The sequence below is a fragment of the Artemia franciscana genome, chromosome 7 (genome assembly GCF_032884065.1).
Source record: "Artemia franciscana chromosome 7, ASM3288406v1, whole genome shotgun sequence".
In the NCBI taxonomy this organism is placed as follows: Eukaryota; Metazoa; Arthropoda; class Branchiopoda; order Anostraca; family Artemiidae; genus Artemia; species Artemia franciscana.
Genome location: NC_088869.1, coordinates 41,116,432 through 41,129,666, shown reverse-complemented (window position 1 = coordinate 41,129,666; position 13,235 = coordinate 41,116,432). Strand labels below are relative to the sequence as shown.

At 33.8% G+C, this 13,235-nt stretch overlaps 1 protein-coding gene across 5 annotated transcripts in view; it reads right to left on the bottom strand.

Annotated features, from left to right (window-relative positions):
• Positions 1-13,235, bottom strand: part of LOC136029310 (transcriptional repressor CTCF-like) — a 72,750-nt gene that overhangs the window by 49,062 nt on the left and 10,453 nt on the right. For 3 of the 5 annotated variants that reach the window (XM_065707575.1, XM_065707577.1, XM_065707579.1), the window contains 3 exons: positions 6,202-6,481; positions 4,256-4,516; positions 995-1,189 (listed from right to left, as the gene is read on the bottom strand). In XM_065707575.1, the coding sequence (XP_065563647.1) occupies positions 995-1,189; positions 4,256-4,516; positions 6,202-6,448 (703 nt within the window). In that variant the 5' untranslated portion in view covers positions 6,449-6,481. Of the gene's footprint in view, positions 1-994; positions 1,190-4,255; positions 4,517-6,201; positions 6,526-13,235 lie in introns of all 5 variants that reach the window. The other 2 variants (XM_065707576.1, XM_065707580.1) reach the window with 2 other exon arrangements.

Here is a 13,235-nt window from a genome sequence, read left to right as displayed (position 1 = left end):
TCTAATCCGATGGCTACACTTTGTTGGTTTAATTTTAATACATCTATGGTTCCAACGAACATAGTGTCAATGAAAAATTCTTGTCCTTTGCCTTTTCTTTGCTCCTTCATGTCAATTATGTCTACTGGTTTACCCTGAAAGACACGGGCATAATAGTTTACCTTCCCATACTTAGAACAAACTTTACCCCTTGCAGGGCATTTGTGATTTGGATCACCACCATAAAACTTCCACCTTTTGCGTATTGTGGAAGCAATAAACTCCTGGTCTAGCTGATTACATTAATAAATTTTTAATGAGCAAAGACAGGATCGTTCGTAAAAGATATGTGCTCTCGCAATTTTTCAAGGTGAACATCGAGTTAGTTTTCTTCATCTGATTCCAAGGTTCAAGTGCTAAATAAGTCTCTTTCATTTCTCCAGACCACCAAAGAAGGCCTGCAAATTTACGTTTCGAAGTTCTCCCACTGAAGGATCTACTGAACATCAGACTGACGTGCTTCTCGAACTTTGTTCATACTTAGAGGCTGGCTAATTCTAAGGTGAATGATCGGAATAGAAATGACACCATGCATTGTTTTCCAGGTAGATCCTTTACATAAGCAAACCGACCTGCAACAAAACTAAATAAGCAAGCAAATAAGCAACCGCCCAAAGCTAAAACAATATAAGCAGGCAGGGAATGCAGAGGAAAACTACCACTTTAGCACTTTGAATATTAAACAGAGAACATCAAATATGAAAAATGTTGAGCTGAGAACCCTGAGCTATAGAATTATGAAACAACGTGCTGAAGTCTGAGTTTATTTATTTGTGCATTTTAACCTCGATGCAATCTAAGTTATGCGTCGAATCAAGCTCGAAATAGCTAACTTATGACAACTCTAGTTTCCTAGCAACAAATTAGTACCGATTCCCAAATCCATACCCCTGTTTTTACAAATAATGTTCTTCAAACAATTAAAGAAAGATTGCAGGGTTAGATAAGAACTTACCTCCAAAATCAATTACCACTGAATCAGATCGTGTGCCAGTTATATCTGTGCATTTATTAACTTTTGTCATGTGCTTCCTGAGGTTGAATTTATCTCTGAACGTCTTGCTACAGTAGGGACACCTAAGTTTGGAGGTTTCAAGTTTTTTCAAAGAAGGATTGAGTGTGTCCAGTTCAGGCACTGACAATTTTAGAACTGAAGGAGAAAGAAAATCAATATAACAATGAAAAACTGAAACATGAAAAATCATGCAAAAAAAAACAAATAAACATGAGAAAATAAGCGAAACAAAGAGAACAGCTAAAATAAACACCGATTGTGCCACTTGAGATGCAAATTGATTACGTAAACTTTTTAATTGTTGGCTCAGGAGAACAGGAAAAGAGTCTCTTAACCTATAAGAACTAATAGGAAACGTTACCTCTTATCGATGTAATAGAGTAAAAATTATATACGCCTTATCCTAGTTTTTTGGAGGAGGGGCTGTATTTTCGTTTTTACTACAGTCATAAAGGGATTGCAAAATCTAACCAGCAAGTTGTTTGCTTTTTTATTTGGTCAATAAAAAAATAAGAGTCTTCAGAAATTAGAATACTTTCATTAAAAAAAAAATCCCCTTCCTTTCCATAAACTTCTTGCGGACGGTTCAGCCTGAAAATTTATCCATTGCATACTTTCATTTAAAAAAAAAAAAAACTTTAATTTCTAATCGTTTTCCGATTACTCCTTAAATCTCCCTTCCGCAATTTTTTTTCCCGGAAATCAAAAACCACTGAAAATTTCCCCCAGAGTATCTCCACATGCAAAATTGAGCTGGCAAAGAAAAAGAAAGACAAATCGCCTTTCCCCACGGGCCGTGGGGGATCATGTTACCCCTAAAGGCATAGTTATTGGATCTTTCAATTATGCTGAACAAAATGGCTATCTCAAAATTTTGATCGGGAGACTTGGGGGGGAAGAAACGTGTGAGGAGGGGTGCTAGTTGCCTTCCAGTCTTTTTGGTCACTTAAAAAGGGCACTACAACTTTTGATACCGTTCGAATACACCCTCTCTAGATCTTCTAGGACCATTAGTTGGTACGATCACCAATGGGAAAAAAAGCATATAAACACGCATTGGTGATTTTTCTTCTGACAAAAATAAATAGTAAAATTTCACATTTTTGTATATAGGAGCTTGAAACTTCTAAAATAGGATTCTCTGATATGCTGAATCTGATGGTGTGTTTTCATTAAGATTCTTCAACTTTTAGGGGGGTTTCTTTTCCCCATATTTTGAAAAATCACGTAAATTCTCTCAGGCTCATAGCTATTGGTGAGTAAAACTATAATTGACGAATCTTATACCTTTGAAATCATTATAATAAGCCGATTCTTTTGATATATCTGTTGATACCAAAATTTTGTTTTTTTTAGAGTTTTGGTTACTATTGAGCCGAGTCGATCTTCTCTTTCCTTACAGTTCGTGCTGAACTGTTTGGAAAGAAGTCGCCGAACAAAACTCCTCTAAACAAGAAAATACTACTCTAAACTTGACAAACATGTGACGCGAGTGCTTAAAATATGCCAAACTATCACTTTTTGAGGATTTTGTTTGGTTAAAATCTTTTTTTAGTTAGCATTCTGTCATTGGCTAGATCCACACGAGTAATATAAAAACAATAAAGTCAAATGATGCTATTTAGAAGGTATAAGTCAAAGGTCATGTGAAAAGAAAAACTCACAGAGTCATGCCCCTGACCCCAATTCCAAACCAAATAAGCAGTGACACCAGGATTCGGTCCCCTGACGTCACCGACAAAGGATTTCAAGATTAGCGTGCTAACCACCCGGCTAGGACCGCTAACACTTGCTTCAGTTTAATTGTGATTAGTAAGAAGATGAAATGCTTTTCGCCAAAAATTCTTTTCGGTGATAAGGAAAAAAAGCTAGAAGCAATGGTTTTGATAGATAAAACAGACTGCCATCTAGTTATCCCAATTTACTACTGATGGCGAAATACATGCACCAAGTCATTGGAAATAAAACTGTTACCATCCTTTGTTTTCTTATTTAATTATATCATAAATATTACTCATTTCTCGAGTTGCAAAAAAATCTCCCTTTCAGTGTATTTTTTTTACAGTGTGACAGGGTGACACATGCAAAAACTATGTCTACTATAGCCATATTTTGTGTTTTTCTATAAACCATATTTTCTACACAAGCAATATTTCAGAGTGCGAAAGCTCGATAGAGGGGGGATAGCGCAATAAAAATTGTTAAAATCACCATTGCATTGTGGGACAGAAATACCCGTAAAATTCGTCCTGTACAGTGTCTACAATTCGGCAATTAATCAGATTTTTCAGATTTTAGCATCACGTTTTGTAAATTTGTAAATTTTGGCAACTTATTTAAGGATACTGTGCTGGCAAATGGTTCATCAGCAAAACCTATCTTTTTCAGTCAAGCAATGCACATAGAAATAGCAAATTTTCTAAACATTATTAATGAAATTTACAAAATAATAGGCGTAACTACGCTAATTTAAATTCAATAATTCTGTTTTGCACACCAGTAGATGATTAACGGCCTTATACAAACAGTTGTACAAAGGAAGTCTTCAAATCATAAATGAACTGACTGTTCAATTAAATAACGACGGCAAAATATGGTTTAATAGCATAAAATTCAAACATGCATGGTTCTTACTAGTTATAAATAATCTTTTAGCTGACAATTCCAATTTCTTATACCGTTTTTAGTACATCATTTACTCTTACAATTACTAATCTTGTTATTACCCTAAGGACACAAAGGCCAAATTCTAGAGAAGGGAAGAGGGCTGTTTGAATTAATCCTAACAGGAATTCCCCTACATCATCTTGGCTAGACAACACACGCTTTTTCACCTCCCTCCAATCACGCTGCCAACTAGAGTCGGTAGCTTGGGATTCTACCCTTGGAGATGAACCTTTGCCTTGCTCTGGCAGGGCTGGGGCCCTAAATCTTCACTTTGATTGAGCTATACTTGGGCCTCCGGACTCCTCCAGAGAGACCTTGCTTCACTCAGCCCTTATGAAGATATTTTTACAAAACTCCCAATAAGTGGTAAAGTTTACAAAAAATATGGGCTCACATTCCTCGCCATTTTACACAATGAATATATACCTCTTCTTCTTCTTCTCTTCTTCTAATAAATTCTGAAGATATACCTCTAGGCAATTATAATTAACAGAGCAAAAAACTCTCTAGTAAAGAATAATAGATAGAAAATACCTTCAAAGGGCACAGCATCAGGCACTAATTGAGATCCTTCGTTTGATTCAACGAGCATTTCTTTTGAAAAATGATCACTGCATAAGTGGAAAGATTTCCGGTCAGTTAAAATTGATTCTATTAAGTTCAGAATACCAGCTCTTCGAGCCCAATCAGTTGCTTTTTCCTTATCATCAGGAAATTGAAAAAAAGATTTCTTCTTTTGACCTTTCTTAAAGTTGGCAGTAGAGCTAAAGCAGCCAGGTGCACAACAGCCTTGCCCTAAAAAGAAACAGCAACATTTTTAATGTTTTTCATTATTATAGTCGTCTTGAATCTACAATTCATTCTTTGGGAATTATGGTTACCAACTTCACCACTCCTTATGGGTATAAGCAGGAGTTCATACATTGAAATCTTAGAAGAACTTTTTCAAGAACTGTTGTGCAGAGGGTGGGGACTGAACTGTATTTTCCGGCCATTGCTCATTAATTACTCTTAAGGACCCCCTCTTCCTTGTGTGTATCTATATACATAAGTATATGAAAATATGAAAAATTTTAAGGGTGTAGCTGCCTCCAAACAAGAGGAGAGGGACTGCATGCTTGCAAAAAAGAAAATCTATCTTTCTCCCGCCAGATTTTTTTCTTAAAAAACACTTCCAAGTGCGTCCCCCAGCTCTTCCCTCTGTACTGGTTTAATCTATACAAATTTATGTTACCAAAACAAGCCAACAAAGAAGAGAACTACAGATCACTTTAACTATAGAGTGCTGGACTTTCTGGTAGCTGGATCATCTGGTGCTGCTGTATATAATTCTAGACTTACTTAGGACATTTGCAATTCTTGCTCCCAACAAAAATAGGAACCCCCATACAGGGGGCTCTTGTTTTTATGTCAGTGCTGAAACCTGTAATTTTCATGTCTATCTGTCCAAGTATTTATAGGAAATTCCCATATCTTCACTTAGTTTGAAAAGTTCAAGACAACTGAATTATAAAATTTCATAAACAAATCATATCCCATGAAGCCTACTCTAGCCTTTCTTATACTTTTTACCCTTGAATGGAATCTTATGTGTGGGTATATTTACTCTTTCTTATACGTCTGTATATTGGCATCATCTTTCTTAAACTGAAGAAAGCCCAATTACAGTACCCTATTGACATATTCAGCTACTTCCGTATTTGGGCATACATTATAATACTATCTTAAATTCACTTGGCAGGATGGATTTATATTCTCTTATACCCCAAAGGTTTGACAATTCCATATATATGATTACTATCAATTAATGATGAGAGAAAATGTCGCAAATTGGAGAATCTTCGCACAAATTGAAGAAAAGGTATAAAAGTTTACTTTTTCTCTTTCGTCTTGTCCTATTGTTTCTAATAAAATGCAAAGTTGGTGCAATTAATTGGTTTTCAAACTTTACTAAACAAAAAGTGGCTGACTGCCATACACTCAGGGGAAAATATTTCGATAAACAAGTAAGGAGCATTAATTGCCTCTCAAGCTTGAGATGCATGTTACATTTTATTTTCTAGAAACAGATACCATTTTAAACTACTTTGCATCACTGAAAAAATCAACTTTAAAATTATAAAAAAGTATAGGTCTACTGACATCAATAAAAATTTGCTACATATTTAAGAACCACCTATCTGAGGTTAGGCAGCATAATTTGAAGCTTATTGTTTTATTAAAGACTTAAAAGCTTACTTTACAATAGAAGTGGTTTCATTAACCTAGGCATCCAAATTATCATAAACTCAACCCTGTAATGAAGTATAAATATCGGGAAGACACAAAACAAAATAGACTACCAGTCTCCTGTTTCCAATAGCTCGACTTATCTAAAATTAAGATTAAGACCTCATTACACAAAGCCTAAAAAACTTCCCTTCTTTCAATAATAATTACTTACTTATTACAAAGACCAAAAAAAAAATATAAAGACTTACAGATTTCTGACTCTGATCGCTTTCGCTTATTTGAGTTTAATATGTCAAATAGTTCAGTTCTTTCAGTGTCATCACTTATCATTACTTCAGGCACAGCATCAATATAAAAATCATCATTATTTTGTTCATTTTCACTTTCACTATTACTGTTGGCAGAACCAGCTACTTCACTTATAGTCACATTTGGTAGGCACAATGTATATGGATTGATTTGTACTTCAGGCTCAAAAGGCTGCCAGCTTTCCATAATGCTTCTGGACAAGGTGTAAGCTACAGGTTTCTATAGAAGAACAGGACGATATTAGAAATGAATATTCTGACAACCTAAAAAGCAGGTACCACATATATTAAAACTGTAAACCCTCTCTTGTTCATTTTGATATCTTTTTTGACATTGTTTCTGTTTTTGAGCAGGGCATTTTGATTGCTAAGTATGGGTTACCAAGGCTATTTATAATTAACAACACCCGTTGATATTACAAAAGAAAACTTATAGACATTGACAAATAAACGAAAAATCGACTGAATTAAAAACTGATATTCTATTCTGAGAACCTAAAATAAGGTATATGTGAGGAATGTAGTCTCATTTTCTAAGAGCGGGTGAAGGAGATTGTACTGCATTTAACTGCTGCATTACTTGTTGCCAAAGCTAGCATTTCCGTTTATATGTTTTCAATTGCGAAAGGGCTTTTCAGACACTTTCACTTTAAAGGTGAGGTTTCTCCTATTATAACCAAACTGCAAATAGACAGGTAATACAATATATTACTAGACTTTATTCATCCTTCTAAAAGTTAAATTTCTGAGATATATAACCCATTTAGAAGTCAAGTAAGACAAGCGCACAAAACTCTTATTAGAGGGTTTTGAGAAGAAGATAAATTGCTGGTTTAAAATTGTATGCACTAATAATTTCGTCAGAAAACCTTTTTTTCTGCTCATATGTTTTAGTATGAACAATGTACTTATATCTTAGAATGAATTAATTCAGATTCCCATCCAGAATAATTTTTGAATATTTAATGGTCAAAAGGTACTTTCGCTAATTCTTCTTCTTTATCAAAATCACTACATTTGGATCAATCTTAACTTTAAAATATTCTCATGAACACATTTTTCTTCTTTTTGTTAAACCTGAATATAAAAGGTTCTCCTTATGGACACTAAAAATTTGCAACTTAACTGTGTGCAAAAATGAGCTAAGTCTGGACTCAGTGAAAAACAAGGTACGTCATGATTTTGTGCAAAAATGAGTAAGTCTTGGCTCAGCACAAAAACAAACTAAGTCCTGAATTGATATAAATACAAGCAGCCAAAGCAAAAATTCTAAGCCTGAGCTACGGAAATTTCGTGACTTGGTACAAAACAAGTCAAGTCCAAGCTCCAAACTTATATGGCCCAAAAGCGAAATCTCTGACTTGGAGTGAAAATAAGCGTAAAATCCTGGTGTGAAAAAATCATGATATGGCACAAAAATAAGTCCTGATTTTGGTTAATGAGCTGAGAAGTTATCTTTAACATTTTGGAAATCACAAGTTTATGTTAATTATTTTCTTTGAGAGTTCTTAAGATAAATGAAGTCACATTCTTCATTTTGAAGTAAAGTACGTTTGTGGGTAGAGACTGAATGATCAATAGCTCAAAAAAAAAGAGAAGAAAGAAACTTCGGAATCATTGAGTCGGCTAAAATTTAACTTTCATTCCACTCAATCAGACATTAGAAACCATGGATGTAACTGTGTTTTAGTTAACGCTAATGTGAGCAAGCCCTTAGGTGATGATAAGGATGACCCTGGCATTTCCCTAAAAAGAGAAGGATAAAGCAACTCTTAACGTTAGTCAGATATGCACTACTAAAAGGTCAAGAATGTCCAATTGCCCAACATATTAAGGATACGTACATCATCTCAACATAACACTATATTTTATAGACAACAAAAGGACATCATTATTGCAAATAGTGAACACCCTGTAAACAATTTCCAGTCTTTTTCCACTTTCAACCAAAGTTTCTGCAAAAGGCAACTCTAAGAAAATCGTTAAAATCATCTACCAGCTCTGTCACTACAATCAGTTATTTTTCTAACAAATCTACTTATCTTTGGAACTCTCTAAATAGAGAGAGTCTCCATAAAAAATACAGAAACCTTCAAAGTCAGAGTAGACACCGAAATTAATAATCTTTGGTTGAATTAAAATGAGTATACTGATGAATCCTCTGCTTCTCAGTAAAATCTTGTCCTAGAAACTCCCTCAAAGAATAGGGTGTCCCCATAAAAAAAAATCCAGATACCTTCAAATTCAAAGTGGACAGTCAATTTAGAAATCTTAGGTGAAAGTATAATCGATTAATGACTCCTCTGCTTCCCAGTGAATCTTATCTTTTGAACTTCATCAAAAAAGAAAATGTAACATAAAAAAAAATAATCCAGAAACCTTCAAGGCCCGATTAGACATTCAGTTTAGCTGCCTTTAGTTGAAGGACAACAGGGACATTTATTACCTCTGCTTGGTAGCAAATTTTATCTTTGGAATTCCCTCAAAAACGAGGAAATATCCATACAAAATCCCGACACCTTCCAAGCCAGAGTGAACACTGAATTAAGAACCTTGAGCATTTAGTGGTGCATATCTGACTCGTGCTAAAAGTTGCTTTATCCTTTTCTTTTTAGAGAGATGTATAAGGGTTCTTTTGAGAGATGCATAAGGGTTTACTGAGACTGGAAATAACTTTAGCACAGCGAGTGCCCATGGCTTCTAATGCCTGATTGGGTGAAGAGGTAACCGAGTTGGGATGGGGGTTAAGTTTCAGATGACTGTAGAAAATTCCGAGGTTTCTTTGCTCCTTACCATCTTCTTTGCACCATGTGTGGTTGACAACTGTGTGATTTCCATGGGGAACAATTACATTAATGATAAAGGCTATAAATTTCAAAGACTATATTGTTTTTGTATCTTGTAACAATACCAATCTTATTTTTTTTTTTTTTTGCTTGAGTTAGAGGGGCTTTAATAATAGGGGGCCAACATACACTTTTTACTAATTTTGACCTCAACTCCTCTCATATTTCTCCTAAAAGAGATGTTATTTTAGGCCCCTGCCCCCCCCATCACTTTTTTTCCAAAATTTACCTCTTTATCAGGGTGTTTTATTTAGATTAAGTAATAGTAATTTCAATACAAGCTAAATCTTAAGAATATTGTATAAGGGTAAACCGATTCTTTGCAGAGGTAAACCAAAACCTCATTCTAATAACTAATTATTAGTCAACTAAAAAAAATAATTAGAACCAAAATCTACTAAAGCATAGTAAAACATCTCAAGCTAACTTGCTGCACAAGTCTTTGAAAAAAAAAATCTACTTCTTTATATTAAAAATATAAAATCAAGGATTCTGTTTTCTACTAAGCCAAAACAATGGTAGAGAGTGTTTCTGCAACAGCAATGCTGTCTTTTCTGAATTGCAACCAATCAAGAGTGAAGCACCTCATGGGACCATTCTGGGACCTAAACTATTCTGCATGTACAGCAACAACTGAACAACCAACTTGAAGAATCCTTCGACGCACTATGAAGATTCCAGTATTAGTTATTATTAATTTAAAAAACTTTCCGAAAAAGAAGTTTTTTTTAAAGAAAAGTAAAGGTCATATCAAACAGTTCGTGGTAACGAACTGTAGTAAGGAGCGACCCGGCTCAATAGTAACCAAAACTCCAAAAAATGGAATTTTGATACCAATACCTACATCAAAAGAATCGCATTTTAATGCTGATTTTAAATATATAAGTTTCATCAAGTTTAGTCATACCCATCAAAAGTTACGAGCCTGAGAAAATTTGCGTTATTTTAGAAAATAGGGGGAAACGCCCCCTAGAAGTCTTAGAATCTTAACGAAAATCACACCATCAGATTCAGCGTATCAGAGAACCCTGCTGTAGAAGTTTCAAGCTCCTATCTACAAAAATGTGGAATTTTGTATTTTTTGCCAGAAGGCAGATCACGGATGCGTGTTTATTTGTTTTTTGTTTTTTTTTTGTTTTTTCCCAGGGGTGATCGTATCGACCCAGTTGTCCTAGAATGTTGCAAGAGGGCTCATTCTAACAGAAATGAAAAGTTCTAGTGCCCTTTTTAAGTGACCAAAAAAATTGGAGGGCACCTAGGCCCCCTCCCACGCTAATTATTTTACCAAAGTCAACGGATCAAAATTCTGAGATAGCCATTTTATTCAGCGTAGTCGAAAAACCTTATAACTATGTCTTTGGGGACGACTTACTCCCCCACAGTCCCCATGGGAGGGGCAACAAGTTACAAACTTTGACCAATGCTTACATATAGTAATGGTTATTGGGAAGTGTACAGGCGTTTTCAGGAGGATTTTTTTGGTTGGGGGAGGGGCTGAGAAGAGGGGGATATGCTGGGGGAACTTTCCATCGATAATTTGTCATGGGGGAAGAAAATCTCTATGAAGGGAGCGCAGGATTTACTAGCATTATTTAAAAACACAATGAAAAAATAAATATGAAAAAGTTCTTTCAGCTGGAAGTAAGGAACAACATTAAAACTTAAAACAAACAGAAATTATTACCCATTTGAGGGGCTCACCTCCTCCTAATACCTCGCTCTTTACGTTAAAGTATTTTTAGTAATTTCAACTATTTATTCTACGGCTTCTGTGATTCTGGGGTCATTCTTAATGAATTGGGACAAAATTTAAGCTTTAGTGTAAAGAGCGAAGATCTGACAAGGGGGCGAACCCCCTCATATATGTAATAAAAATATGAGAATACAAAAGTTCTTTACGTAAGCTAATTTATAAGTTACGTAAATCTTTTGCTAATAAAAATATTCGTAAAAAATTAAAAGTTCTAGTTGCCTTTTTAATTAAACAAAAAATCAGAGGGCAATTAGGCTTCCTCCCCCGCTCTTTTTTTCTCAAAATCATTCGATCAAAATTATGAGAAAGCCATTTAGCCAAAAAAAAAAAAAATACAAATTTCGTTTTAATTATTCCTCCGCGGAGAGCCAAAATCAAAACATGCATTGATTCAAAAATGTTCAGAAATTAAATAAAAAAAAAACAAGTTTTTTTAACTGAAAGTAAGGAGCGACATTAAAACTTAAAACGAACAGAAATTACTTCGTATATGAAAGAGGCTGCTTCCTCATCAACGCCCCGCTCTTTACGCTAAAGTTTTTTTACTGTTTTAAAAAGAAGAATTGAGAGACAGAGTCAAACTTTAGCGTAAAGAGCGGGGCGTTGATGAGGAAGCAGCCTCTTTCATATACGAAGTAATTTCTGTTCGTTTTAAGTTTTAATGTCGCTCCTTACTTTCAGTTAAAAAAAAACTTGTTTTTTTTTTATTTAATTAAACTTAAGATCAGTAGAAATAGAAACCTACAATAGCTCAAACTCATAATGATTAGAAATTACTAGAATTACCCAAAATTAAAGAATAAATGAAACCCAAGACGGACAAAATTAAATAAAAATAAGAGCAAAAAAACATACAATAGGTATTAACACAAATGAATAAATAAATTTTAAAACGAGTAAAGCTTAAATCGAATATGCAAATCAAGCTTAAAACAAACAAAAATATTTTGCCTTTGGAGAATAAATGAAAACCAAAACGAACAGAAATTTAACAATCATAGCAAAGAAACCTACAATAGGTACACACATAAAGAATAAATAAATTTTAAAACGAGTGAAACTTAAATTGAATATACAAATCATGCTTGAAACGAACAAAAATTCCTCCAACAAGAGTTTGGGTTTTGCCTCCTACTCTCACTCTAAAACCTACTGCGTAATTCGCGCTTAATTGAAAATTATATGTGCCTTGAAAAGCCTGGGAAAGTACAAATAAAATCAAACTGAATATTTGATATATAAAGATATTAGCTGTTGAAAGATCATCAATTCAAGCTTCTATTTCACTGTAATGTTTATTTTCATTTTCAATACTGTAATAACTAGAAAAGAAGATATTTGTAATATAATTCGTTTTCAGTGAAGTGCCAACGACAAGGTAGGCTTAAGACTTTTACAGCTAAGGAAGGGGGCAGTATCCAAACTCTTGTTTGTAGTGAAACTATATTCATCTTAAATAGTCTTGGAAAGAACTAAAAAAATTAAAATGAATATTTAGGCTAACATAATAATATATTAATTCCTGAAAGCTCATCAGTTCAAAATTTTATTTTACTGAAATTCTTATGTTTATTTTCAATTTTGTAACAAGTACAAAAGAAAATATTTGTAAGATAATTTGTTTTCAGTAAAGCACCAATGACATAGTAGGTATTAGACTTATACAGTAAGAGAAGGAGGCAAACCAAAACTATTGTTTGCAGTGATTTTGTTGGTTTCAAGCATGATTTGCATGTTCAATTTAAGTTTCGCTCGTTTCAATATTTATTTATTCATTTATGTAAGTACCTATTATGTGTTTCCTTGCTATGATTGTTTGTTTAATTTCTGTTTGTTTTAGATTTCATTTATACTTCAAACGCAAAATGTTTTTGTTCCTTTTAACCTTGATTTGCATTTTTGATTAAAACTTTACTCGTTTTAAGATTTATTTATTCATTAATATTAGTGCCTGTTGAATTTTTTTTTGCTATGATTATTTATTTAATTTCAGTTCGTTTTGGGTTTCATTTATTCTTTAATAGTAATTTCTGGTTGTTTTGAGTTTGAGTTATTGTAGCATTCTATTTCTAATCATCTTAAGTTCAATATGGCCTTTACTTTTCTTTAAAAAAAACTTATTTTCCAGATTTTTTTTTAATTAATTTCTGTTCATTTTTTATTGCCGAAGTTTTAAGTTTTTCAAAATCCCTATCTCAGCATAATTTTTTATTCCAAAAGAAATTAACAGTTTTGGGAAGAACTAAAAAAAAATTAATACTTAACATAATAATATCAATTGCTGAAAGCCCATTGGCTCAAGATTTTGTTTCACTCAGGGCCAGATTTAAAGTTTTGACGCTTCTAGGTCCAAGCGTTTTTGCTGCTCCATTTTC